The following is a 26,353-nucleotide window of genomic DNA, read 5'->3' on the forward strand; positions in this document are numbered from 1 at the left end:
TCCAAATTAGAACAGGAATTTAATTAAGCTAGGAGAGGAATGAGAGATGGCGAGATGATTAAGGCCCCAGGATATTTCCTTCCTCTGAGGGGAAAGGAGGAGGCAGAGCTGAGCTGGAATCCCCCCACTCATCACCTGCCCGACCTCACCGCCCCTCGGCCCCCTCCTCTCAGCCCTACCTACATCTCCTCCCTGGAGTCCTCCTGCCTGCCTTTTGGCTACCCAGGTCCTATGGCAAAGCCAACCCCGAGCAAGCTTCCCTCAGGACATATGTGCTGCTGACTCATTCTCCAAGCTTGAAACAAAGCTGGAAACTTCTAATTCCCCAGTTATTATCTTTTCTCGCTCTTTCTACTTCATCTTGCTTCATGTTATGAATTATGTACAGTACTTCTGGTACTCAGGAAAGACCCTTTGTCAAATCTGGACAAAAGAGAATTCATGAGTGATTCGGATCAACCAAGAGCCTCTTGAAATGACAAAGACCTACCCAGGCTTGCAGGGAATTTGAGCTTAAGCACACACACACACACACACACACACACACACACACACACACACACACACAGCGGTGGAGTGACCACTCATGGAGATGAGACCCCCCCCCCCCCGACCCCCAAATTCTCACTTGGAAACAATGATGAAGGTATTTCCTACAGCCATCTTCCTTCTGAGTCTGCCTTCTGTGAGGCAGGACATGTAGGAAGGACTTATGGTCATGATAAGCAGGAAAAGAAGTAGGAAGGTACCTTTCCAGGGGTGCAGCTCACTACAGGCTCCATGCAATCTTCAAGGGAGGTCATGCCTTAGGTTTTTTTAAACTTATAAACTGCAAATAGGAGGCTGCTTCCCAAATGCCAAAGACAAGAGTCTTCGAGACCCTCTCACTAAGGGTTCTCATGTCTACCAGCCGCAGCACACCCATACCTGACACTACTGGAGGACAAAAGGCCACAAATTCCATCCCGTTCCCTTGGCCCCTTTCTCTGAATCTCCTCCACCCAATCTTCCATCTTTCTCCCTCCTCACCTGCCCACTTCACTTGCTAAAGGCACCCAAGATCCAGCTGAAATAACAACCTACTTTGCAGTTTACTTAGCTCTAAATGGAGGTCATAAGACAAATACAATAAATAACCAGGTACAAAAGAGAGGACTGCACCCCTCTCACCCTGTCACACAGGCACCAGAGGAAACCCAGCCATTACACTCTGCAGCAACCTCTCCCAGGCATGGCAGGCACATAGTCACACCTCTGGAGAGGAGCTGGGATGGCAGGCAGGGTGTGTCCCCAGGTGACTGGAGTCCCAGAGGTTAGACCACGACTTCTGGACCAAAGAGGCCCTGGGATTTATAGTGCCACAGTCATAGACGCCCTCCTCTTTGGGGAGCAGCATCTTGGGACTTGGCTAGCCATGAGTATCCCTTCCCAACGTGGTCTGGTGACACATACCCTAAGGGGCTGTCACACCACTCCAATGCCATATGCCAAGGAAAAGGAACCTGTCACCCAGAGGGGAAAGTGGGAAAGCTTGGGAAGATGAGGATGATGGAAACCCTGGGAGAAAAGGAAATTGCTGAGAGAGTGGCAGCAACTTGGCCAGCCTTGCCTGTGTCTGGGGGTATGTGCTGCTGAGCATTTGAACATGTTCCTGAAGGAGCTGTGACCACCTGGGTGTGCAAGTGCCTGCTGACCTTTGGGCTCTGCCTTCGCTTCCAAATTGTTAAGGCAGCTGGTAGCTGATTCAATAAGGCAGGTGGTGGCATCAAAGGCAGGTAAGAAGACACACCACCATCATACAGACAAAGATGGAGTCCCTGGGAAAGGACTCAAGTTCCCATACCCACTTTCTTCTCTGTTTCACCCAGAAATCTGCTGCTTCTACACACACTGCTTTGGTAGGGTTGGTTTTGTTTTACATCATCAAGGAAAGAGTTGAAAAAGATCATGATATTATGATGTTTGCACAGAGGAAAGAGAAAGATCCTAATAATATTATGAATATATGTCCTACCTTTCTTCCAAGAGACCCCATTGACCATGCCTGTCAAAATATGTTTAAAGATGAGATGTGGAAAATCTGCCTTGTAAATCTCAATAATAGAAATTCTCCTAACATGACTGCTCATAACCTTGAAGTATTTTAGTCATGCCTTAAATTTACAAAGCACTATCCTGGTGCTCAAAGCGCTCTCACACATGCATTCTTATTTCATTCTTACAATCACAGTGTGAACCAAGTGTTGAATCTCGGAGCTCCAAATGAACAGAAAAGGGAAGTGAGCTTTATGAGGTCACATGACTTGACTGAAACCATTGCGGGGGCAACAGGAATAGGTGAGAAACAAACCTGAGCTCAGACCCAGGTCTTCTGGTATAATCCAATGTCTAATACTACCGTGTTCCTTATCTACTTTTCTAATGCACTCCTTGAGTGACAAGTCACATAGTGATTATTAATTTCTCTTAAAATTAATGTTAAAACCTCCATGTCACTAAGATGGAAAATAAAACTCAAGCATCAAGCTGCTAATAGCAATATTCTGCATCCACAAGTGAATTATTTATGTCAATATAATTACATTAAGAGATTACATTCATCTGTCATAAAGATAAAAATCTACATTAGCATAGATTAATTTTTAGCTTTCAAAGACCACAGAATTTTCATAAGACAAAAACAAAAGAATTTGAGCTTGCAATGGGTCTGTTCACTTTTTATTTTTCCAAGATAGAACCTGAATATTTTCACTTTTTTAAATCCAATTTCAAGTTGAACAATTATAAGTTTAAGAAAAAAAATGTTGTCATTATTTTCCCAAGTGCCAGGACTAATGAAGACTTCAACACAGACTCAGCCCCAGCCCCTTCAGAAGCACTGCAGCAGGTAAATGCAGGTCTGATCAACACTGCCAAGGGGAGAAAAACCTGACACATACAGGGATCTGGAAGCAGTTGCAAAGTCAGCATTTTACCAGTTACCCAAAAGTCACACAACTGAGCAAGAACAGGGAAGCACACTTGAGATGCACTTGGAAGTCATTTTTGACCCAGATAGGGGTCTGTTTTTCCATACAAATGTAACATAAACAGCTACAGGTCTAAGCAAGTTCACAGGGCATGGCACAGAGCAGAGACTTAAGCAAAGAGATGCTAAAGAATGGAAAACCCAAAGGCAGCATTTGCCTTATGTGCCCCCAAGGAACCAGACACCCTGCCTGAATAAGCAAAAAAAAAAAAAAAAAGAAATCTGCTCACTTAGCAAAACTGAATTTGTAAGTGCACAGCTCATAAAAGCAGAAAGTCATAAAAAGAGTACTCACGTGGTGAGAGATGAATATATTCTTCAAAACACACTCATGGTTTGTCTCATATAAATGCTACAAGACTCCTTTGAGATAGAAGCAGCAGGGAGTATTACCCCCATATTTCTGATGAGGAGACTGATGGGCATTTCCTCACTCATCAATTCAATACCTAAAAAGAGGGGCTGAGTCTTTTGCCTGCAATCACAGGGCACTGGGCGGGAGCTGTCTAGCAGCCATTCCCTGTCCTCAGCGCAAGTACCTAAACCCCAGCTGATGTGAATACAGACGAAAAATGGAACCTGTGAAAGGTCCGAGTCAAAGGCGATTCAGCAACAGGGACAGATTCGAGAGACAAAACTGGAGATGGGGGAAGGAGAGAGAGAAACAGACAGAGGAGGAAGAGGGAATCTTCATTTAGGGGCTGCTCCTGGTCACGTCCTTACGGAGGACAGGACATGCTTTTTATTCCTTCTGTTTCAAATTCCTACTCATCTCTCTGGTTGCCAGGTAGGATCTCTTTAGGAGCATTTAAAAAAATACAAAAAGCAGCATTTCAGAGCCAGGTTCCAAGCCAAGGAGGCCACAAGTGTCACAGAAATAAACTGCTAATTACACACAAACCCTCTGTAAACACAGACATAAATTACCTTTCCTCACTGCCCCCGCCTTAACTTGTCACAGGAGGAGGGATCTGAGCAGGTGTGAAGCAGGAAGAGCAGAAAGTACAGTGGCAGTGGTGACTGCCCTCTGTCCAGCACTGGATGTCCCTCCTGACAGCAGCTCGTCCATCTGCGGACCAACTCTTGCTGCCCAGACAGTCTAGAAACCACCTCGTCGTCAGTGGGTTTGTAGAATTACTCTGAAATCACTCTGGTTGGTGCTGGCAGGTAAAACCTTGCTTGCATAGGGAAAAGGGGAACGGAACCTAAAAGACAGCTAACGAAGGAACGGGAACCTGGGGAAAGTGCCTGCGCATGCCATTGATATTTAGGACAGGGAGAGAGCTCAGAGGAAAGACCTGCTCCCCTCTGAACTTCTCAGGCATGGAGGACATAGCATCAGAGTTTCAGAGGGACAGCTGAGCCCAAATAATGCCAGGAATGTGAATTCAAAATTGGCAAGGACACAAAGGACATAAAGAGACTAAACAGGAGGGAAGGGATCAGTCTGCAAGGACCAGGAGATCTGACAGTGAAAGAAGATGCTTTGCTAATCTATTTGAGCTGGGGGATTTTTTTAAACTTTTAATAGTATCTTATACCATGGTGCTATGTACCCAGCAGCAGAAGGCTTTATCCATATTATCTCAATTCTCAAGACAACTCTACGACATAGGTATCACAATGATTTTTACTTTAAGATAGGAAAACAAAAGCAGAGTTAAATAAGTTGCTACATTCCACGTGTAGTAAAAATGAGATCGGGATTCCTAACCACTATGCCATAGCACTGGCAGTACCAGAAATCATTTCTCTCAAACAAGATCATCATCAGAATATCAATGCACACAATTGATACTAGAGGACACCTCTGGGCATAAATATATCATATGCATTTAACATAAATGTATACATAATGCAAAACATCTATTTAATATCACTCAAAAACAGAGGTTGTTTCTAGGAAGATAAGAACTTGAAGCCAGAGTTTCAGATGACTGCGGCAGTCTTGAATCAGCTTTGGCATCCAGTATTTCTGTATTTTATTTTAGTTTCACAGTACTGAGAAAATCTTGAATCATAGAGAAAAGTAATACTGTGCTCACTTATATCATGTTATGTAGGCAAACAAGTTCAGGCCTGAATTTGTTTAAAAGACTAACACAGAATGTCAAGCTTTCTAATCAATAATACATTTGCACAAAGTTCAACTGAATGCAGAGTGGCAGAGGGAGATGTACTCCAAGGTCTACACCAAAATGAATCAGCTGCTTGACCACAGGTAGTCTCCAAGTGTGAAAATTTGGTCTATAACACATTGATTATGAGTGGCTTTTTAAATTAGCTATTTCTTAACTTGTGATTTCCTCAATTATATAATATCTTTCTTCACAGTTGAGGGTCTTAGAACTGACATGAATGCATACCATATAGAATGTATTGAGAGTTCCCCCTCCAGAAATGCTATGATTACATTTTTTGATAGGTCTCATCATCAATGGCATTTTGAATTCAAGGAAATGTGGTAGTTAAAAGACCTATTTTAAAAGCAAAATTTGAAGCAAATGTTATAGATGATACCAAAGATCATGCCCAGATCCGACTTGCAAGTCTCGAGTCCAGGGAAAAGGTCCATAGACCAGAGGTGGCAAATGAGAAGTTAAAGAGGAGCCAGCAGGGGAGGGAAGCAGGTAGTGAAGCAAGTGGTCCTCTCTGACCATCGGAGGCACTAGACTGGCCTGCCACTGGGGATGAGAGGACTGCAGAAGGAAGGGCCTTGCCTTGGGCAACAAGAGCAACTGAGGGGAAGAGCTTAAGGAGGCATCCCAGATCCTCTGGGGCTGGTCTCTTCTCTGCTCTTTTTTATTTTCTTTTGAGTTTTGTGATTTCCCAGAACATCAGTCATATTTCCTATGCAGATGATCAACCAAAACTACACTTGCCAGTCTTTTTCCTAAAATCCTTTCCTGTGACTAACCTACTACTCTGCCTCTGTATGAGTACTGGGAACTGTTTCTTCTTGTGGACAGACAATGAGAGCCCAGGGTAGGGGAAGAGAGGTGGTGGAGAGGAGGGTCTCAGATACCCCTTTAAAAGAGCTCTCCAGAAGTAAAGAGGGGTCCCAAGCACTGAGCTCCAGTCCAATCTTCCCTCTCTTTGGGAGGGACGGAGGTGTCATTGATGGCTTGGAGGTGAACAGGAGCAGCTGGTGGGACTCACTCTGGAAGGTGAAGAAGGTTATCTCTGCATGTGTTTCCAGTGGATATGAAATGAAGAAGGGTCAAGAAGACAGTAGGTAAAAGTTAGTACTCCTGACCCCTCTCCCCACCAATCTTTTAGTCAGTTTCTGAGCCTCATTCCTTAAAAGAAGGAAAAATGTAACAGAGCATCTCAGCAACTCCGAAGTAAATGATGCTCTCAATTGTCCCTCAAGAGCCCTGACATCTCTGCCCCACAGCCTATCCCACAGGCTGTCACACCCCATCACTGGCTCCCCTTGGGTTCCCTGGTCCTCGATTTCAATAGGCTCTCTGAAAACTCACTTTAAATTACCCACTCGCTCCCCAGTCAGCCCAGAGATTCTGTTTATCCGTCTCCCAGCCATTCAGTACATTCAGATTGCCCCCTGGTAGCAAGAATACGTGTGTACCCAGGCACTTGTCACCCCTTCCAGATTCAAGTCAATAAATTAACTACTTCCTGAGAGCCCACTGTGTGTCAATCACCTCAAGTTAGACAAATAATGAATACAGCATGAACTCATGGAAATCCACTTCGTGGGAGGCTCAGTCTGCAGGCGGAGCGTGCCTTTCTTCAGTACTCCGCCACTTCGTGTACTGCCTCACCCTCCCCATGCCTGGCAATTACAGTCACATGGAACAGCAGTTCTCAAACTTCAGATCATGAGGGAGCTTGTTAAAAATACCCATCCCTGCACCCCACCTCTGGAGATGCCGGTATGTTAGATCCGGGGCAGGGCTTGGGAATCTGCGATTGTACTAATCGCCCCCAGATGACCCTGAGATAGATGGCACCCTGAGGGCCACTGGACGACATTGCTCAATCCGTCTTTTCCAGTGAATGATAAATTGAGGAAAAACTGAGACCTCTTGGCTTTCCCCATGTGCCAGAGACTGGCACTCTGCCATCCCTGCCTGGCTGAGCTTCTGTAAGTATTTGGGCTCCAGAGTCATCCACTGAAAAGTACCTGATAAAGCCCTTCAGTCACCAGCTACCACCTCCAGTTAATTTCTGTCCCATAGGCCTGGGGACAGAATACCTAAGGCCTGGTATTGAGAGATCATAGCCTACAGCTGTGTGACGCATCAAGCTCGGACGCCTTTGGCCGTGGATTAGAAATTAAACTGGTTATTAGAGTGGGCTAGAAGAAAAGAAGGGCACCTGAGCCAGCCTAATGGCTCTGTACAGACAAAAGACTGGGAGACGGCCTGGAGCGCGGTGTGAAGTTCAGGCGCCAGAGCAGGAGGCAAATTTAGCATATTTGGAATAAATCCCAAACATGATGGAATCTCTGGTTTGACAAATTATTAAGAAACCAAGATGGACATGCAAAGAGTAGGGATAATTTGAAGGTGGCGACAGTGATGGAGTGAGATGAAGAAAGAAAACTCCAGTTTCCTCCCACAGAGGGAACCAGGGAGTGGAGTGCTGCAGACCACAGGTTCCTGGCCTGGCCGGCGGGGTGCGAGAGGAAGGCGCTGTGGGGTTTCCTGAGAGGACAAGTAATTAACACAGAGAACAGGCGGTCACAGGCGGCAGCAGCAGCTGCAAATGTAAACGTGCTTTAAAAAAGGGTTAGACAGACACTCTGAGAAGAAAACGAGATTGGAGAGGACAGGGCTACTGAAGGAAGGGGTGGGTCTGGGTTTCTTCAGTTTTGAAATATTCCCCAACTCCTCATTAGAATTGAGCTGAAGCAGTACCAGGCACTCCAGGAGTGAGGTCACAGGGCTGAAACGCTATGCTGGGGGCTGTGGTCGAAACCTACTCTGCACATGTGCAACACATAAATGCATGCTTGCACACACACGCGTGCATGCATGCGTACTCCTACCAGGGGCAGGGAGGGCACCCCATTAGGAATCAGAACATTTGGTTTCAAAACCTACTTGCTACTTTAATGCAATGGGACAGATTTCTTAACTCACTCTAAGACTGAATTTGTCTAGCAAATTCAAAAATCACATTTCAAAAAGGCTTATATTCCATCTATCTACTCTCTCTCCTCCTTCCTCTACCTCTCTCCTCCTTACCTAGTCCCAGTTTCATTGCTATGTCACAGGCACACTCCTCTCTGATTTGTTGCAAAACTATTCTGGACAAAGTCAACTCTCCACCTACTTCACACCTGAGACAATGGCTGACTGACAGCAGGGAAACAGCCCCTGCTCATGAACCTCACTTGAACTGGATTACCACTGACTCCAAACAGGTCCTCCATGATGCCTGGAAATCATTTCTCTAATTCCATTCACTCTCCTAGAAAACTATTTCCCACCTTCTCCTCAGACTCCCAACATTTTCCTCCTCCCACCTTCAGTTAATGACCTTACTTCCTATTTCATTGAGAAAACAGAAGCAATTGGAAAAGAATTTCTACAAGCTTCCAACACCACATCTACCCACATACCAGCCCCTGCAGCCATTTGTACTGTTCCCCTGCTAGTACTATGGCTGAACAATGGGAACGCCATCTAAGCCAAGCCTCTACCTACCATCCAGAAACCACACACCCCCCCCCCCGCACCCCTACTCAAGATGGCGCCACCAATTTTCCTCCCTCTCCTGCATCAGCAATGACTTTTATCTCAAATGGATCATTTCCATCAGCATATAAATGGGATTTCTTTCATCTGCACCATTTTCTCTGCTTCCCTTTCAAACATAACATAGAGTCTGTAAAACCCTCTCTAGCCCTCCTACTCCACTGGAACTTCTCCTGGCCTTCAGTGGTTAAGTCTTAGCCTTCATTGTGCTTGTCACATCAGTGGCATTTGACTCAAGAGAGCAAAGAGTTTTTGAAAGAGAAAATATGAATGTAAATTAAAGAGAACATGTGGATATAATTTACATAAATCTCCCAGAAATTATTAGTAAGGTATTATAGTAAAAACTTGCTAAAATTGAATATTGCTATGAAAGGGAAAATACTTCTTCAAGAAACTGACTTGATCATCTGCTTTTCTCCTCCTTGAAGCACATTCTCCCCTTGGTCCCAGGACACATTTCCTGATTTTTGTCTTTCCTCCCTACTGCTCATTCTCAGTCTTTTTTTTTTTTTTTTTTTTTTTTTTCATGGTAACTCATCATCTCCTAAACATCTTAACATTGGAACTCAGTCCTGGAATCACCTTTCTTCTTTAAAGTCTCACCTAGCACTATGACTTTAAATGCTAACCACACACTGAAAATTCCCAAATTTACATCTCCAGCTTAGGCTTAACCCTTGAACTCATTCACTCAAATTCATCCTCCTTCTACCACGTCTAATAAGCATGGAAAGTTTAACATGTCCAAACTCAATTCTTAATCCTTCTCCCAACCCACTTTTCCTACAATCTTCCCCTACTTAATAAATGGCTCTACTTTTTCTGCTTTTTCTCCTACTCGATGTCCAATCCACCAGAAAATTCCATGAGCTCAACCTTAAGAGTAAATCCACCTTTCACCTCTTTCACTGCTACCACCCTGGCTCCAGCCTCCAGCATTACTCTCTCAAATCATTGCACTGACCTTCTGACTTGTCTGTGGGCGGCCAGCCTGCTCCTTTTAGCGTCTGTTCTCAGTACAGCGGCTGGAGTGATCTTCTTAAGAGCATAACTCAGGGTGTCTCTCTTTTGTCCCCCAAACTTTCAACGGCTTACCACCTTGCTCAGTGAAAACCAGAGCCTGTCCAAGGCCTGCAAGTCTTCACACGATCTGTTATCGCTCCATCTCGGCCTGGCCTCATGTTATGGTTTGGATGTGAGGTGTCCCCCAAAAGCTCACGAGTGAGATAACCCAAGAAGGTTCAGAGGAGAAATGATTGGGTTGTGAGAGTCTTACCCTAATCAGTGAATTAATCCCCGGATAAGGATTAACTGAGTGGTGATGAAATGGTGGGGTATGGCTGGAGGAGGGGGGAACTGGGGTGTGGCTTTGGGTATGTATTTGTATCCAGAGACCTCTCTCTGCTTCCTGATTACCATGTGAACTGCTTCCCTCCACCATATTCTTCCACCATGATGTCCTGCCTCACCTGGAGCCCCAGAGAATGGAGCCTGCTATCTATGGATTGAGACCTCTGAAACTATGAGCCCCTAAATAAACCTTCTTCCTTTATAGTTGTTCTGGTCGGGTCTTTAAGCGAAAAAGCTGACTAAAACGCCTCACCTCCCCTTGCATTCCCACACACTGGCCTCTGCTATTCTGGGAGTATACCTGGTAGGGACCCTTCTCAGCATCCTCACATTTGCTGTTCCAGCAACCTGAGAGACTCTTGCTCCAGAAAGCCTCTGGGTTCCCTCCCTCACCTGCTTTCAAACTTTGTTCAAATGCCATCCTCTCAGTGTGGCCCTCCCTGGCATTCCAAGTTGCAGCCAGCTTCTACATTTCCCTGCTTTATTTTTCTCCACAGTGTCAATCACTGTCTGATTACATCCCACACTGTGGTTATTTATCCTCCATGTGGTTTCTTGCTGGAATGGAAGCTCCATGAGGGCAGGGGCCTTTCCATGTTTTTTTAAATTTTTTTTATTCTAATTGGTTGTATACAACAGTAGAATGCATTTATTCTCTGCTGTATCCACAGCATCTAGAACAGTACCTGGTATATAATAGGCACTTAATAAATGTTTGCTAAATAAATAGAGTTAATGAATGAATCTGTAACTACCTATGAAAGTAAACAGAGGAGAGAAAAGTCTTACTAAGTTCTGGAAACAGTTTCTCCATCTACTCTCTTCCCTCCTTGAAGAGCCTGGTGTGCTGCTAATCCCTTGGGAGGAGTTGGGAGGAAGCTACCATAGCTCCTTACTAAGCGTACGCACCACACCTCCCAGGCTATGTGGGAAAGGAGGCAGTCTAACTTCCACCATCCACGAATCATCCCCCAAGGATTACACAAGCCACTGGTAAACACACAGGTTGCCAGATTCCAAGTGCCCACTGTAATACAGAGTCTCAGACTCCTGAAAGGAATAGGAACAGGGAAATCTAGATGGGAGGAAAATCACCCTATTCCAGAGCATCACTGATCCTAGATTCAGATGTCTACAAATTTTACCAACTGTTCCCCTGATCCTAGGTCAGCTGATATGTCTCATAGTTCTACTGTTATCAGATGCTCATAGGCTCCTACCACTGACTTGCCTGATGAGTTTTGAGTATCTTCCACTGTCACCTGCACATGCAGAGGAGGTGATGGGAGATGACTGAGGCACAGATGAGTAGACATATTCCCTAAACAGCTCTCAGAACCCAAATCATCCTCTATAGATACACAAAATCAGGAAGATGTGAAGAGAATGGCAGCTTTCCATCACCCCTGGGATATGCTGTTCTTTCAATATGCTGATGCTAAGCGTGCATAAGCAGAATCTCAGTGAGGCAGACAGTGAATAGATGTTAACCATTTAATAAACCTCAACTCTGGAGAGGCCAGAGGCATTGTTACTTCCCAGGGGTGAGGAAGACTCCCAGAAAGCACCCAGACTATAAGTTGCCTCTTCCTGTTCCAAGACTGAAGTCTCTAAAGACCCCTCCCACTTCAGCAGTACAGTGCATCCCAGGCAGTCACAACAGATATTTGGCAAAGCTGCCAAGCTGGGGACAATGCACAGCTCCAGCACAGCATCTTACAATGGCAGAACTATGAGGGAAATCAGCTGACCTAGGATCCAGGTATAATTGGTTAAAATGCATAGATATTTGGATCTGGGATCAGTTATGCTTTAGAAAAGGCTGATTCCCCCATTACATCCCCATCTAGACTTTCATGTTCCTGAGTTCTCGCAGGAGTCTGGAACCCTGTATTGTGAGGGCTCTTAGAATCTGATACCTGTATGTTCACCTGCATCTGCATGTAGATCAACAGCAAGTGAGAAGGCAGATAGCTCCAGCTACAGAAATATGAACGAAAACTATTGGCCTTTATGAGCAGAGATTGGGGTAACTGACAAGGACTGGGAACTTCTGCAATCTGTATATTTGTTTATATATATAAATATATCCTTTTTAGTTGTCAATAGACCTTTAATTAATTGATTAATTAATTAATTAATTTATAAGTGGTGATGAGGATTAAACCCAGTACCTCACACATGCCAGGCAAGCACTCTACCACTGAGTCACAACTCCAGACAAGGAAATAACTAACTGAACGAACAAGCCACATAAAACTAGGATGACAAGAAGAAATAAGACTCAGATCAGGATCAGGAGAAAGTCAACTCCCTTGGCCACACCCAGCCTGGGAAAAGATGATCAGCAGTTAACACCCAAGGCACAGTAGCATCTGCTGAGTGAACAGCACTGGCCAGAGAAAGAACATACTGTGCTGGAAAGGGAACACCTATCTGGGTGAGGAGAAATAAAATCAATGAAATTGGTAAGTACAGGGGAGGGTTTGCAAGTTGAGGAGACCTTTGGGAGAGACAGTCAAAACAGGTGGAGGCAGCCAGCAGAACTGTAATCTGCTTTGCATTCTTTCCACCACCAAAGGGAGGGGAGCCAGGAATACAGTTGGAGTCTGACCAAGCAGAGCTGAAATTTTGGTAGAGACTAAATTAAGCATGGGCAAGTCCATATTGCCCTGATAATGTGAACCTTCCCCACTTACAATAAATATTATAATGAGAAAAGTTGCATGCAAATGAAATTAATAGTAATCAAAGGTAGAAATTAATAGTTACCGATGGCAGAGCAACATAAGGTCAGAGGGAGGCATTTAGGAAGAGTCTGTGCAGCAGAAAAGGGATGCAAACATAAGAAACTTTTACATTATGTATAAAAGGCTAAGCCCAGCCCTGAGGCTGCAGTGAGTTTCTCTGTGCCGTATAAACCTGAAGGTTCTCCCACTGGCTTGGGTATAACTGGCACCAATAAATCTTGCATATTTGTTGCCCCCACTGAATAGAAGGGAGAGTGGACTGGGAATAGGGGTTCTCCTTCTCTTAAGACTCTGCATGAAAAAATACAGCAGCTGGGTGCATTGGACCTTCCCAGGAGGAGGAATAGGAGAGAGGGAAATCAATATAGTTATATTTGCTTCTTATTGGTGGTGGTAGGGATAATGGTTCAGTGAGTCATTTTTCTATATAGAGAAACACATATATAATACCCAACTGACTAGTTGTTCATAATTAACTCCATGGTGTGCAACCAGAATGTGATTATATATGCGTGTAAATTTTGTCATTAAAAAAATCTAAATTTCGGGCTGGGGATATACCTCAGTTGGTAGAGTGCTTGCCTCACAAGCACAAGGCCCTGGGTTCAATCCCCAGCACTGCAAAAAAAAAAAAAAAAAAAAAAAAAAACCTAAATTTCAAAAAAAAGAAAAAAAAACAAAAACTAAGGTGTTACTGATAGGGGATAATAGAATCAGCAAATTTTCAGCCAAGGTCTAGGCATTTCTAATTGATGTCTTCCTTTTCTCTCTCTCTCTCTCTCTCTCTCTCTCTCTCTCTCTCTCTCTCTCTCTCTCTCTCTCTCTCTCTCTCTCTCTCTCTCTCTCTTTCTTTTTATACTAGGTACTAATCCAGGGGCATTCACTCACCAAGTTACCTCCCCAGACTGTTTTGAGACAGGGTCATTCTAGGTTGCCTAGGCTGGCCTTGACCTTGGCAAATCTCCTGTCTCAGACTCATGAGGAACTTGAACTACAGGCGTGCACCTGGCTCATCTCCCACTTTCAATGGGCATAAACTGGTTGAAAGAAATGGCAGGAGGAGTTGTCTAGAATATTTAAATTGTTATTTTCCTTTCTGTTTCCAACCCCCTTTCCCTTCCAGGAGAAATGACTGAACTGGGTACATAAAAGGCTTATGCGATGTGGTTCCACATATGTGAGGAGTCTCCCTGAGCAAGTCTCTCTGCTGGTGGGAAACCCTAAGTCTGCACCGTGTGCTCAGAGTCCTGCGTGGGTCATGCCTCATCCTCCAGATTCTGCCCTGCTGAAGTCCAGCTTTTGCTAGCTCCCTCTCTTCCTAAGAAATCAAACTTTATTTTTGTCACACTGGCTGAAACTTGGGTGCCTTTTTTCCTAACTTTCCCTGAATCAAAGTGTCACTATCCACCTATGTATGACTATCATTTCTACTTGGGATTCGTGGCCCCTGCCCTGCCCCTAGCTCTAAAGCTTTGGAAAGTGATGTGTTTTCTAAGTACACCTGAGTTCATTATGCCCCATGATTCTTTTTGGGAACCAACCCTACAGCTCACCTAGGTCCCCATCCCTTGATCCAGTCATCAGGAGGCCTGAAGTTCAATGACTGACATGAGAGGGTGTGAATCTGTGGCTCTGGGAACAGAGGCAGTGAAAGGTTTTAGAGGGTCTGCAGTGTGGCCTCTTGTCCTCCCTCCCCCAATTCCTTGGTGGAGCAAAACTAGAGGAGAGCAAGATCACTGTCCTTCTATGTCCTCCATTGCTGTGGTTGACAGGTAACTGCAGAGAGATGGGAATCTGAAGAGAGCACCATGAGAACAGGGATCATGGTACTATTTTCTCTGTCTCTTCCGAGTGCTTAGCACAGTGTTTGGCCTATAGTAGATGCTCAGTTAATACGTGCTGGATGAATGAATGCAAGCAAGAATAATGAGAGGTTTTTCACTTTGCTCTCGCATGTCTCAGTACCATCTGAGCCCTGGCTAGAGAGGACCAATGGATCACACCTAGATCCTCAGATGCAACACTTGTCTTTTCAGACTTTCAATGCATTTATCACATCACTTAGGTGAGTCTACACATATAATTGAAGTCCATCACTCTCAAAGCCCCACAAGTGACACCAGGCGCCGCTGGGCCAGTGCTGCAATCTCTTGAGGTGCCTGACTAATCCCAGTGACATGGCCTCAAGACAATCTTCACATTTCAAATGAGGAGTGACTGCACTCATCTACACTGCCCCCCTTCTCTGCTTCCTGCTGCCTCCCACAGCTGAAAAGAATTCCAGAGTCCACCAGGGGTTTCTGGGTCACAGCCAACTCCTGGACTTCACCACCCTTTGGAGCTTTAGCATGACAGCTTGTCACTCTTCTCTGTGAAGCTTCTCAGTTCTGCCTTGCTCATCCTGTATGGAACAGACCCAAGTTGGTACCGTCATCCCTTGGTATCTTGCAGAGGACTGGTCCAGGACCACCCATGGATACCAAAGCTGAGCATGCTCAAGTTCTTTATTTAAAATGAAATGGTATTTATATAACCTATATATAACTTCCTCCTCCCATATACTTGCTTAACACACCTACTACAGTGTAAATACTACATAAATAGTTATACTGTATTGTTTAGGAATATTGACGAGAACAAAAAGTCTATATGTGTTTAGTACAGATACAACTATCATAGGCCTAACTACACAGTACATGTCAGCAACAACCTAATATCTTCTTTAGACTATTTTCCATCTGTGGTTGGTTGAATCCATAGATACAGACCCTGTGCCTAAGGAGGATTGGCTGTAATGGATATTACTACATACATGCGTACACTCACACAATCCTTGTTCTCCAGACATTACAATCTGACTCAGCCTCTGATAAGATAGAGTATTTCCTTCCCTCCAGTGTAAACTATATTCAGAGCTCCTCCTAAAGACTGCTTTGTATAAGCCATCCTGTGCCCCACCTGCTAAGCTTTATACAGGTAAATTCAAATTAAAAAGATCAAGAGAAGAGCTGAAAGAAACAGAAGGCACCTTAAGGTAAAGTCAGGCTGTGGGAGTATATGTATGAAGGATGATCATTTGAAAGGGATCTGTCTTGAGAACAGGGTACTCACTGAATGTATAGAGGGGTACAGTTTATAAGCAACTGCCCAAATTGTTTGCCCACCTGGCTCCACGTGCATCACACTACACTCTCCCAGCCTCTCATGTTTGAACTTGGACTATGCACCAAGCCTTGGATAACTTATTACAAACAGACTCTGGAAAACAGAAGAGACTTTATGGTCACCTTTACTAACTTCTGTCTCCCTTCAGGAATCCCCAACACCCCTGACAGGCAGCCTGACAGCCTTGTCTTATACACCAACTTGGAATCTTCTAAACTTGTCTGATCATGTGAATCACCAAGGTCACTGTAAAAAACACAGATCACCAACTCTGCAAAATCAGACACTCCAGAGAACGGGTCTGGGAATCTGAATTTTCAGCAAGCACTCCTTACAATTAACCATGTTTCCTATGTGCATGTAATGCAGCAGTTCTAGACAGTGGCTAGATATTGGAATCGGTCAGGAAGCTTTAAAACAATGTCAGTGACAGGCCTTCACCCCTAGATTTTCCCCACTTAATTAGCCTGGAGTGGAGCCCAGGTGGTATAATTTTTTAAAGCTCCCAGCTGACTCTGATGAGTAACCGCTTCCCAACCTGATGGTGAGTTCTTTGAGGACAGTAACCAAGAACCTTCCAGCTATTGGCACCCTTCATTGTACCCCACCACCACCTGGAACCAACAAACTCTGGAACTATTAAGGTGATCTGATTTAACTAGTTTGTTCACTCGTCTAGCACAGAATGCAATATTCTAATTATGTTCCAAACCTATTCGAGAGGTGAGACCAAGAAGTAGAAGGAACTGCTAAGACTCCTCACAGTTGAGTACACTTACCCCTGACTGATCCCCAGACAAACAACCCCAGAAGCCTCCCTCCAGGCCTCTGCCTCCCTGCAGACTTCTGCCCTCCTCCTCCCCAGCCCCACAGCTCTACTCACATTGTACAGCACAGTGGTCCACCCTTCCATGGTAATGCACTGGAAGACAGTCAGCACAGCAAAAAGGATGTTATCAAACTGGGTGATCCCATCGTTGGGGCCGATCCAGTCCTTGCATTCATAACCAGCTGGGCAGCCCTGCACACCACAAGGGTGTGGGGGGTCAAATCCTTCTAGAATACCTGTAGACACATTTGAAGGGTGAGGATAAGCCACATGGTGCTTAGCATGAGCTGGAAACAACCCCAGGAAGCCAAAAGTAAACAATTCTACTGCTGTAGACAGAGGCTCGCCCTTCTTGTCTCAGGCACCCTCTCCTCTGTCTCTACCTCCCAGCTCACATGCCATGTGTTCATCCTGAGGTTTCCCAGTCTCTTCTGAAAATAGTCTCTCCTTCACATGACCAACCACTTTCTGCAGACCCCAACCTCCACCCTCACCTGTTCCATCACAGGAATTTTCAGGACTGAGTCCCGCAGAAGACTCAGGGAAAGGCAGAATCTTGATGACTGTCTAATTGTAGATTCCAGGATAAACTCTGACTTCTCCCTGGATTTCTTAGGGACAGTTCTAAACTATAGTCCCTTTAGTGGATATTGTTCTAACATAGATTTCTAGTTTTTGATAAAAGGTAAAAAGTTAAAATGCTTGGAAGATGTTTTCATAAAAACATGGTGCCTATCTGAGATCCTTCAGCCTGTCCACCACTCCCTTTCCTCCTAGGGTCCTCTATGCAACTTGAAAAGAACAAATAAGATACAAAAAGATAAGAATTTATGGTTTGTGCACCCACCCCACCAACCTCCCAAGCACACTTGCCAAGCCAAGCTCACAGTTCTCTCAGTTCCTCCATACTATGCCTGGGTCAAAACAGAGAGCAAGAAAAATCTAAAATGGAGCATAGAGGGAAAATGTCTCCATGGATTCCAGAGGGACCCAGTCTAACCATAGTCTTCTGAGTCCCACTGGCCTGTGGGCAAAAGATGCCACTGGATAAAGGGTGTTTTTTCAGACTGATGGTTTTGGACATGCATTAGATATAGCCCTCTACCATAAGAGGAAGCTGAGACCTCCTATTTGAAATCTTCCAATTACAAACCTAAAAGGTTATTTTCTTTGCGATGCTAGTGTCAAATGGGGATCCTTAAGCTGGTTGTGCCTCAAAAAACAGCTGACTGAGACATTTTTTATTCTAATTCCAGGATTGGGATAGGATGCACATTTTCTAACCAGGCTCCAAATGCCCTAAAATTATCCCTGTGACCAGAGGGAAAAGGAAGGGAAAAAGCAGAAAAGAGAAAATAATAACGGACTTACCTGAATTGTTCATGAAGCATGCTCGATGTAACTTCCCACTGTAGAACTCCAAGCCAATGATAGCAAACATCAGAATGGCAAAGAAGAGCAAAAGGCCAATCTGCAGAAGAGGCACCATAGCCTTCATGATGGACTTCAACACGATCTGCAGGCCTAGAGCGGGGAAAGAGAGTGACCTGTGGCCCCCCTAAGCACCATCTGCCAGGGCAGCTCTGTCCTCCTGTCCTAGGAGGAGGGCAAGTCTCCAAGAGAAGACAGCCATTGGTCCTGAGATGATGGAGATAATTCACAAAGAGATAACCAGGCCAGTCAGGCCAAAGATGGCCACGACCACGTTCCCTCTTCCACCTTCCTTCCTCCTCACCATCCCTCCTCAGTTACACGCCCATTACCTCCTCCTATTTCATCCCGGTTGTCTTCTGAATTCCTCTTGTAGGTTGAACTTATTGGAATGTGTTCCATTCCTAGAGAAAGTCAGGCCTAGCCCTGCTTGGCTATAAATCTTACAAGAACAGGGACAAAGTCCATCCTCCCTATCACCCTATCTCAAACCAGCTCTCTCATCCATGGCGGGAGGAGCACAATCAGTACAATTATCTGCTTTTGACCCCCACATTGCCCTTCTAGGCTTCTAGTCTAAGAAAATGATCAGATATTTGAATACAGATTTAAGTAAAAACATGTTGTGACACTCTTCATAGTGGGGAAAAAAATGAAGATTACCTATTTTTATTTCTCACATTGTTCAGCCACATAAAAATGGCTAAATACATCATGATACACATAAGAGAAGGTAAAATTCTTATTTGGGCATACAAAACTATATATGCATAATCATTCCAATTATATTAAAATGTACAGGAAAAATGAATGAAAAGGTTTGCTAACATGAGAGATGTTCATTTTCTTTTTTGTTGTTTTCTCTACTTTCCAAATGTTCTATAAAAATATTCCATTATCTTTTAAAGCTGAAAAAGAAGTTCAATTTCAAAGTGAAATGTTATGCCCTACTGCTGCATCTTTATTACCACTGGGGCCTCCTCCCTGGAGGAATTGTTTCTTATTTATCCTAACTTGTCTCCAACCCAGGATCCAGTGGAAGGCATATCAGTAAAGTTTCTATCAGAGCAGAAGGAAGAAAGCAAGTGCTCACTAGGTATCCCGGACACCAGCTTCAAGGGCCTCAGGACACGCACAGCCCGGAGGGTCCTCAGGTCCACGTGGGTGTTGAAGTGGGTCCCCGCGGTGGCCAGGATGCTGCAGATGGAAACACAGAAGGGTGAAGGTTACCACAGCCTGGCTGCCCCCTCCTATTCCTCAGGGGGAGCTGGGCTGCAGCAGGCTCAGCCTGGAAAGCACACAAAGCTGATGCCAGCTGTATGTGGGCGCACCTGAGCCTGGGTGAATCACCAGTGGTGTCGAATTGAGTTAAATTTAGCCATCTGGGTTTCACTTTGCAAAGAAGGAAGGCTTATCAACTAGAATCATCGAAGTCCCAACTTATGAGCAGCACAGAAGTCCCCAGCATCCGGGTGCCTGACTCTTCTCCTGTCACCCCCCTTTCCAGCCTACTTAGACCCTCACGTTTTTTATTTCATAGTTTCTTAGATTCCTCTACTTCTTCTCTCCCGAGGGAAATTCCTCTGGATTAACAACACTAAAGGATTAAGTCATTGCACTCTACTTTGACACTTAGAATTTTCACTAACAAATCAGTCACGTTGATGCTTATGATGGGTAATAACTTTGGTAGTCTTCACACTTTATCAATATTCTTATAATTATGTTCCAAACTACTCTTTGATCTGAACTACGTTTCTTTGCTTCCGCTTTTCCACCTTCCATAGTCATATTCAGAAACATGCATAAAAAATAATCCATAAGAATCCTATTAGATTGTCTACACCAACCACCTTGTCTTAAAGAGACATACTCCCATGACAATTCAGGTACTTTGGTGAGACAAGGACACACAGGTATTTAGGAACGATACAGTAGAAGACTAAGAGCCAGAAGAATGGAGTTTAGGTCATGACTCAACATAAGAACTGGGAGACTTAACACAAGTTATTGACTACCAGGATTCTCTCTCTCTCTCTCTCTCTCTCTCTCTCTCTTTTTTTTTCCATCTACAAAATAGGAGAGTACCATGGCCTATCTGTATAAATAAAATTAGATGGTATTGAATATTAAGAATGATCTCTATAAGCCATAATGTGTATAATTAACATTGGTTTAAAGTTGTTCTAATTTGTTGTACATGACAGTAGAATGCTTTCATACATTTTGATAGATCATACATAAATGGAGTGTAATTTCTCATTTTTCTGATTATACATATTGTATGATCACGTCGGTCAAGCAGATATTTCACAGAAGATATACAATCGATCAACAAACATGAAAAAAAATGTTCAACATCTCTAGCAATTAACATTGTTTGTTGACACAGGGACTACTAATGCTAACTGAATAAAATATCAGTTTAAAATTTGCTAGTTTTAGTCTTCATCTGTGAGATTATATTTTCTATCCCTCATAACCTTTCCAGGACTGAGTTAGCTATTCGGAACCTCTAGGAAATTAGTCTTTTAGAAAACTGGATTTTTTATTGTAGTTGAAAGGGGTCAAGAATGGTTTATTTTATTTTATTGTTTTAGGAGGAACCTCTGAAATATTTCAAGTTTCAAAGAAAATACTTGAAGTGTCTTCAATACTTGACATGTCTTCAATGCTTGAAAGAGAACTGTATGAAAGATTTATGCTCTTGGAAGCAGATGCAGGATCAACAGGTACCAATAACACAGACCCAGGACAACATAATCCTCACAGTGACCATGAAGAAGCAGTGCTGGTCAACAACCCTGCAGGCTCCTTGATGTGGGATACCCTTTCCAATTAACTGTGTTCAAGGACAGGTTACAGAGCTCCTCAGGAAGCAAAGTACCTTCATTGTGTTGAAGGCCATTTTATTGACCAATGGCGATTTCTTTCAACTTTGAGATTCCATAAGTATATGTTCACCCTACCTCAAAATAAGAATCAGAAAGAAATCCTACTCTCATTAAAGACCCAGGAACTGGACAAGCTTTCCAAGTCTTCTCCATCTTTTCTGACCAAACTCTCATACCATCATGTGAAAAGGACGGACTTGGGGGAACAGAGATTCAGACACTGCTTTGAACTCGATCTCTCAAGACCAAAGAAAGAAATTTAGGAAGGGAGTGAGTAAAAAGATCAAGGAGAAACATGGGAAGTAGAACCAAAAATAGGTCAGAAAGAGAAAGAAGTAAAGGGAAGGGGAGAGACAAAGAGAAACATCAGAGGTAGTGACAGCGAGGGAGAACGGCAGGAGAACGGGATGGTTGTTCTCCTTCCTCATCTAATCAAGGCACTGATTCTCCTCTGCTGCCCAGCTGCAAGATGCCTTTCACCGTGTCTTACAAATGCAGGGTGCAGAATCTGCCCTGTTCAGAAACTGAGTTCTGTTTCCTAGGATACCCAGGTACACATAAGATGTTCTTTCTCACTATACAAAGAGGCTTTGGAAATGAGAATTTCCTCCCCAAACCCAAAGAGTTTAACAGGTGTGTTTGAGCACATGGAGTCAGAGGCAGACAGACAGACTTAAAAGGCCAAGCAGGCTCCAATGTATAAAGCAAGGAACGTGGTGTTAAGAAAGGATAATGAGAGGAGAGGAGACTGAGCAGCAAAAAACGTGGGGATGCAGACAGGAAAGGGAATGAGGAGAAATAAAAATTAGAGAAGACGCAAATATCAGAAAAACAGGAAAGTTACACAGGAAAAAGAACAAACATAAAGCTAACTTGAAAGAAGCAAAAATATGGCATGGGTGGCAGGCCCAGGCATAAGATATGTCATGCTCTTGTCACCAAGTGAGCCCTTGGCTGAACCCACCTGCTCCCTAAATTCCCCCAGGCCCAACCAAACTACAACCATGGCCATGCAGCCTGTGACCTCCTACTTTCTTGCCCCTTAGAACTTTTTTTTTTCTCCAGCACAGAAGGGCTTCCAGCTGGATCTTTAAGAGATGCCTATCAACCACTGGCTGATGTCTAACCTTCATTATTCATAAAGTGCTGAGGGCAGAAATTATAACCTAATTCCTCTGTCTACCTGTTAGAAGCAGGGACAATGGGATTCTTGGAGAAAAAATATAATTAAGGAAAAGGACCCTGCTCTGTGCTCCTATAAAATTCTGTGCCCACCTCCATCACTGCCCTTACCACATCCTAGAGAAATTTTGCTTTCTCATCTGTCTCTTCCACTAAATCTGAAACACCTCAAAATGGAGATACTGTCTGTGTTAGTCAGTTTTCCATCACTGTGACAAAGTACCTGAGATAATCAACTTACAAGGAGGAAAGATTTATTTTGACCCATGGTTTCAGAAGTTTCACTCCATAGTCACTTGGCTTCATTGCTTTTGGGTCTGTGGCAAGGCAGTAAATCATGGCAGAAGTGTGTGGCAGAGAAAATTGCTCACCTCATGGCAGTCAGGAAGCAAAAAGAAAGAGAAAGGAGCAGCCAGGGTCCTAATATCCACTGTAAGGGCGCACCCCAAACGACTTAACTTCCTTCCATTAGATCCCACCTCCTAAAGGTTTCATCACACCTCAACAGCACCACTGGCTGGTAAGCAACCCTTCAACACAGGATCGTTGGGGACACTTAACATCCAAACAATAACACCCTTGTACTCCATTCCTCCCAAACCTAGCCCAGGGTCTGGCAAGTTAAGAGGTACTCACTTAAAGTTTGATGGGTTGAACTTGAACTGCACTGATGAAATTAATAAATCTGTTGAAGCAGAGATCAAAAGGAGAGAGATATCACAGGAATCCTAGAACTTACTAATGAGAAGAGCAGGCTAGCAAAGCTGGGAAGTCACGGAAACCTACGTGTATTTGAGCACGTTAGTGTATATGGAGGCTCTGTCTCCAGCATTGAGAGTCTAATGGGGATCTTCTAATATACTTCTAGGATGCTGCTCCTAAGCACATCCCACGGGACAGGATCTGCCTGGTCCTCAGTAGGAGGGCTAGAGACAGAGGGAGGGAAAGACAAAGATTCAAAAGTTAGAGACTTCACTCCCAGTTAAACCTAAGTATTGGGGTACATACAGCCTAGTGGAAATACATAGAAATGGAATAATTGCAATGTGCCACAAAGCATCCTAACAGAGGTAGAGCAGGACACAGTGCAGGGGCCAGCAGAGAGCTTACTACTTGCTCGCATTTTCAAATGTCATCTCATTAAATCCTCAAAGATATCCTAGTGTGACTATTGTCTCCTTTTCATAGAAGACACCAAGGCTGAGAAATGAATTAAATGGCCAACAAGGGGAAGATCAGGAGTTAAGGTCGGATCTCCTCTGGTGTCAACTTTCCCTTCTCTGCCATTATGCTCTGCACTGTTTTCCCAGTACTGGTCGATCTCGTGGTCCAATATGTTGCTATAAATGTCAAAGCCACAGTGTTTGGCCCTCAAATGAACAGGTGAACTCGGTTCCCTTCATTCCAAGGCCGTAAGCCCACCAAGGGCCACAGACTTGCCACTCCCAGGATGAGCACCCTCCTCCTGCATGTCTTCCAATTACCTCAAAAACTGCTTAAATGGCAGGTGAGAGACACCACAAAATCAGAGTGAGGCCACTGAGGATAACTCCAATTTTGAGTTCATAAAAGCCTAAGCCCTCCACTGTCCCAAGAGGCATATGCCTGAGCGCTTCAGAAGCAGAGGCCATTTCCACCTCTTTTGCCACCACAGGCAGAGGACCCCATGGAAAGGGCAATACAGAAGGGGTACTTCGTTCCTAATTACCCCGCATAACAGAGGACAGTCGGAGAGCAACCTCGACCAGACCACACAGGTACAGGCAGCACGTAGGGCACACAGTGGAGATCGACACCATTTCCTGTTGGCTGTCGTGGCTCGGCCCTGCCTCTAACGTATTTCCTTTCGGTTGCCAGCAGGTAAGAAGAGAACGAGAAGAGGCTGCTGCAGTCCCTGGTGAGTGGCCCCAGCCCTTGGAGTCAGGGCACCACTGCAGAGGCCCAGCAGAACAGGAGGGGAAGGGATGGCCCTGGCAACTTGCACCCAACCATCTCTCTGCAAGTCAGTCCCCCAGGTCCTTCAACCCTGTGCTCCCTTTATCAATCCAGGTCTTACGGTCTGTCTTCATAGCCATGGCCACTGGTTCACTTCCATACCTGAAAACCCTGAAGCAGCAGGTTTGGATTCAGGATTACAGATAAAATACAGGCCGCCCAGTTAAAACTGAATTTCAGATAAGCGACAAAAAATTTTAGTGCAAGTTTTGTGTAATACATTGTCTACAAAACATGAAATTCAAATTTAATGGGGCATCTCATAGATTTGTTTGCTAATTCTGGCAAGTATACTTAGGCAGTATCTGGAATGTCCCCAAAGACTGGCATGTTAAAGGATTGGTCCTAAGAGATGGGGCCTAATGGGAGGTGTTAGGTTATGGGGCATGTGCTTTTGAGGGTGATGGTGGGCCTCTCCTCTCTTCTCTTTCCCACTTCTTATTGACCATGCGTGAGCAGCTTGCCCCACCACATGCCCCTGCCATGACTACTGCCTCACCCCAGACCCAGAAGCAGAGGGTCAACTGATCATAGACTGAAACTGCCAAAACTATGAGCCAAAATAAACCTTTCCTCTTTTTAAAAGCTGACTGTCTCAGGTATTCTTTTATAGTAATGGAAAGCTGATTAATATAGGAAGTGACCAGAAATGACCAAGTAAAGAGTTCCCCTCTTAGTTGTTAACCCAGCTTAGACAAATCTTCAAGTTCTCCTCTGAGAATAGACACAAACCATAGGTCTTTTAGCATTAGACCCACGATTCCCTCCTGAGTTCAGAAATCACCTATTTGCCTGTAGCTATATAAATAACAAGGAAGAACTGCATTCGCTTTTTGGGGGGGATTCAGGGGCTCTAGACCATTGAGCCACATCCCCAGCCCTATTTTGTATTTTATTTAGAGAGAGGATTTCACTGAGTTGCTTAGCACCTTGCTTTTGCTGAGGCTGGCTTTGAACTCATGGTCCCCCTGCCTCAGCCTCTTGAACTGCCAGGATTACAGGTGTGCACCACCACACCTGGGCTGCATTCACTTTTGAAAGGCAAACTTCATTAGCATTCATGAGAAAAGGTTGATTAACTAGCAAAAAGAAGTTAGATGTTTAACCAGTCCACATCATGAGGAGACTGAGAGGAAGTAGGAAGGGACCTAATTCAAGTAGAATTCCCAACAGAGTCGAGTCGGGATGTCATTCCCATGGATAGTTCAAATACTGAGTGACCATGTCCACTCAAAAGCATTCCACTGGCTCCTTGGTTTCTCCTACCACTTTACCTCCACAAGGCACCAACATGTCCTGTCCGTCCCATAAAGCATCTCTAGCATTCACCCCTTGCCCTCCAGCCTCCCCGCTGCTTGAACCACCTCTTCCTTGCCTTCTCTACCCTGCCTAAACTGTATGATTCAGACCTCAGATGACATTCTACCTCTGCCTTGGAAAAGGTTTCCAATCCAAAGATACTTGACTAAGGATTCTGAGAAAGGGGTAAAATGCAAACTCTCCAGTCAAACTTGCTAGTCTCAAATTCCAGTTCTATCACCTATAATACCTCTCAGGTTTATGCAGTTGCCACTCTGAGTTACAGTTTTCTTCTCTGTAAATTGGGGATAGTGCCTTTGTAAGAGGGTTGGCGTGAGGATTCAAAAGGATAAGGCTCATAAAGTTATTCACATACTGATGATTTACCAATAGACTCCAGGTTACAAGCTATAGAAACAGATTCTAGCTCTTTTAAACTGGACTGTCCCCTCCCTCAAAAAAAAAAGGGGGGGGGGGTGTAAAGTGCCAGGCATGTGCCTATAATCCCAGGGGCTCAGAAGGCTGAGGCAGGAAGATTGTGAATTCAAAGGCAGCCTCAGCAACTTAGCAAGGTCCTAAGCAACTCACCAAGACCCTATCTCTAAGTAACATATCAAAAAGGGCTGGGGATGTGGCTCGGTGGTTGAGTGCCTCTGGGTTCAATCCCCAGTACCCTGCCCCCTCAAAAAAGGTGCAAAGTA

General features: G+C 44.4%; 1 protein-coding gene across 4 annotated transcripts in view; it reads right to left on the reverse strand.

Annotated features, from left to right (window-relative positions):
* Positions 1-26,353, reverse strand: part of CACNA1E (calcium voltage-gated channel subunit alpha1 E) — a 439,155-nt gene that overhangs the window by 187,003 nt on the left and 225,799 nt on the right. For all 4 annotated transcript variants that reach the window (XM_079106943.1, XM_079106942.1, XM_079106940.1 and 1 more), the window contains 3 exons: positions 19,376-19,479; positions 18,223-18,375; positions 16,906-17,087 (listed from right to left, as the gene is read on the reverse strand). In XM_079106943.1, coding sequence (XP_078963069.1) covers positions 16,906-17,087; positions 18,223-18,375; positions 19,376-19,479 — 439 coding nt within the window. The remainder of the gene's footprint in view (positions 1-16,905; positions 17,088-18,222; positions 18,376-19,375; positions 19,480-26,353) is intronic.

The sequence above is a fragment of the Sciurus vulgaris genome (genome assembly GCF_902686455.1).
Source record: "Sciurus vulgaris genome assembly, chromosome: 12".
Classification (NCBI taxonomy): Eukaryota; Metazoa; Chordata; class Mammalia; order Rodentia; family Sciuridae; genus Sciurus; species Sciurus vulgaris.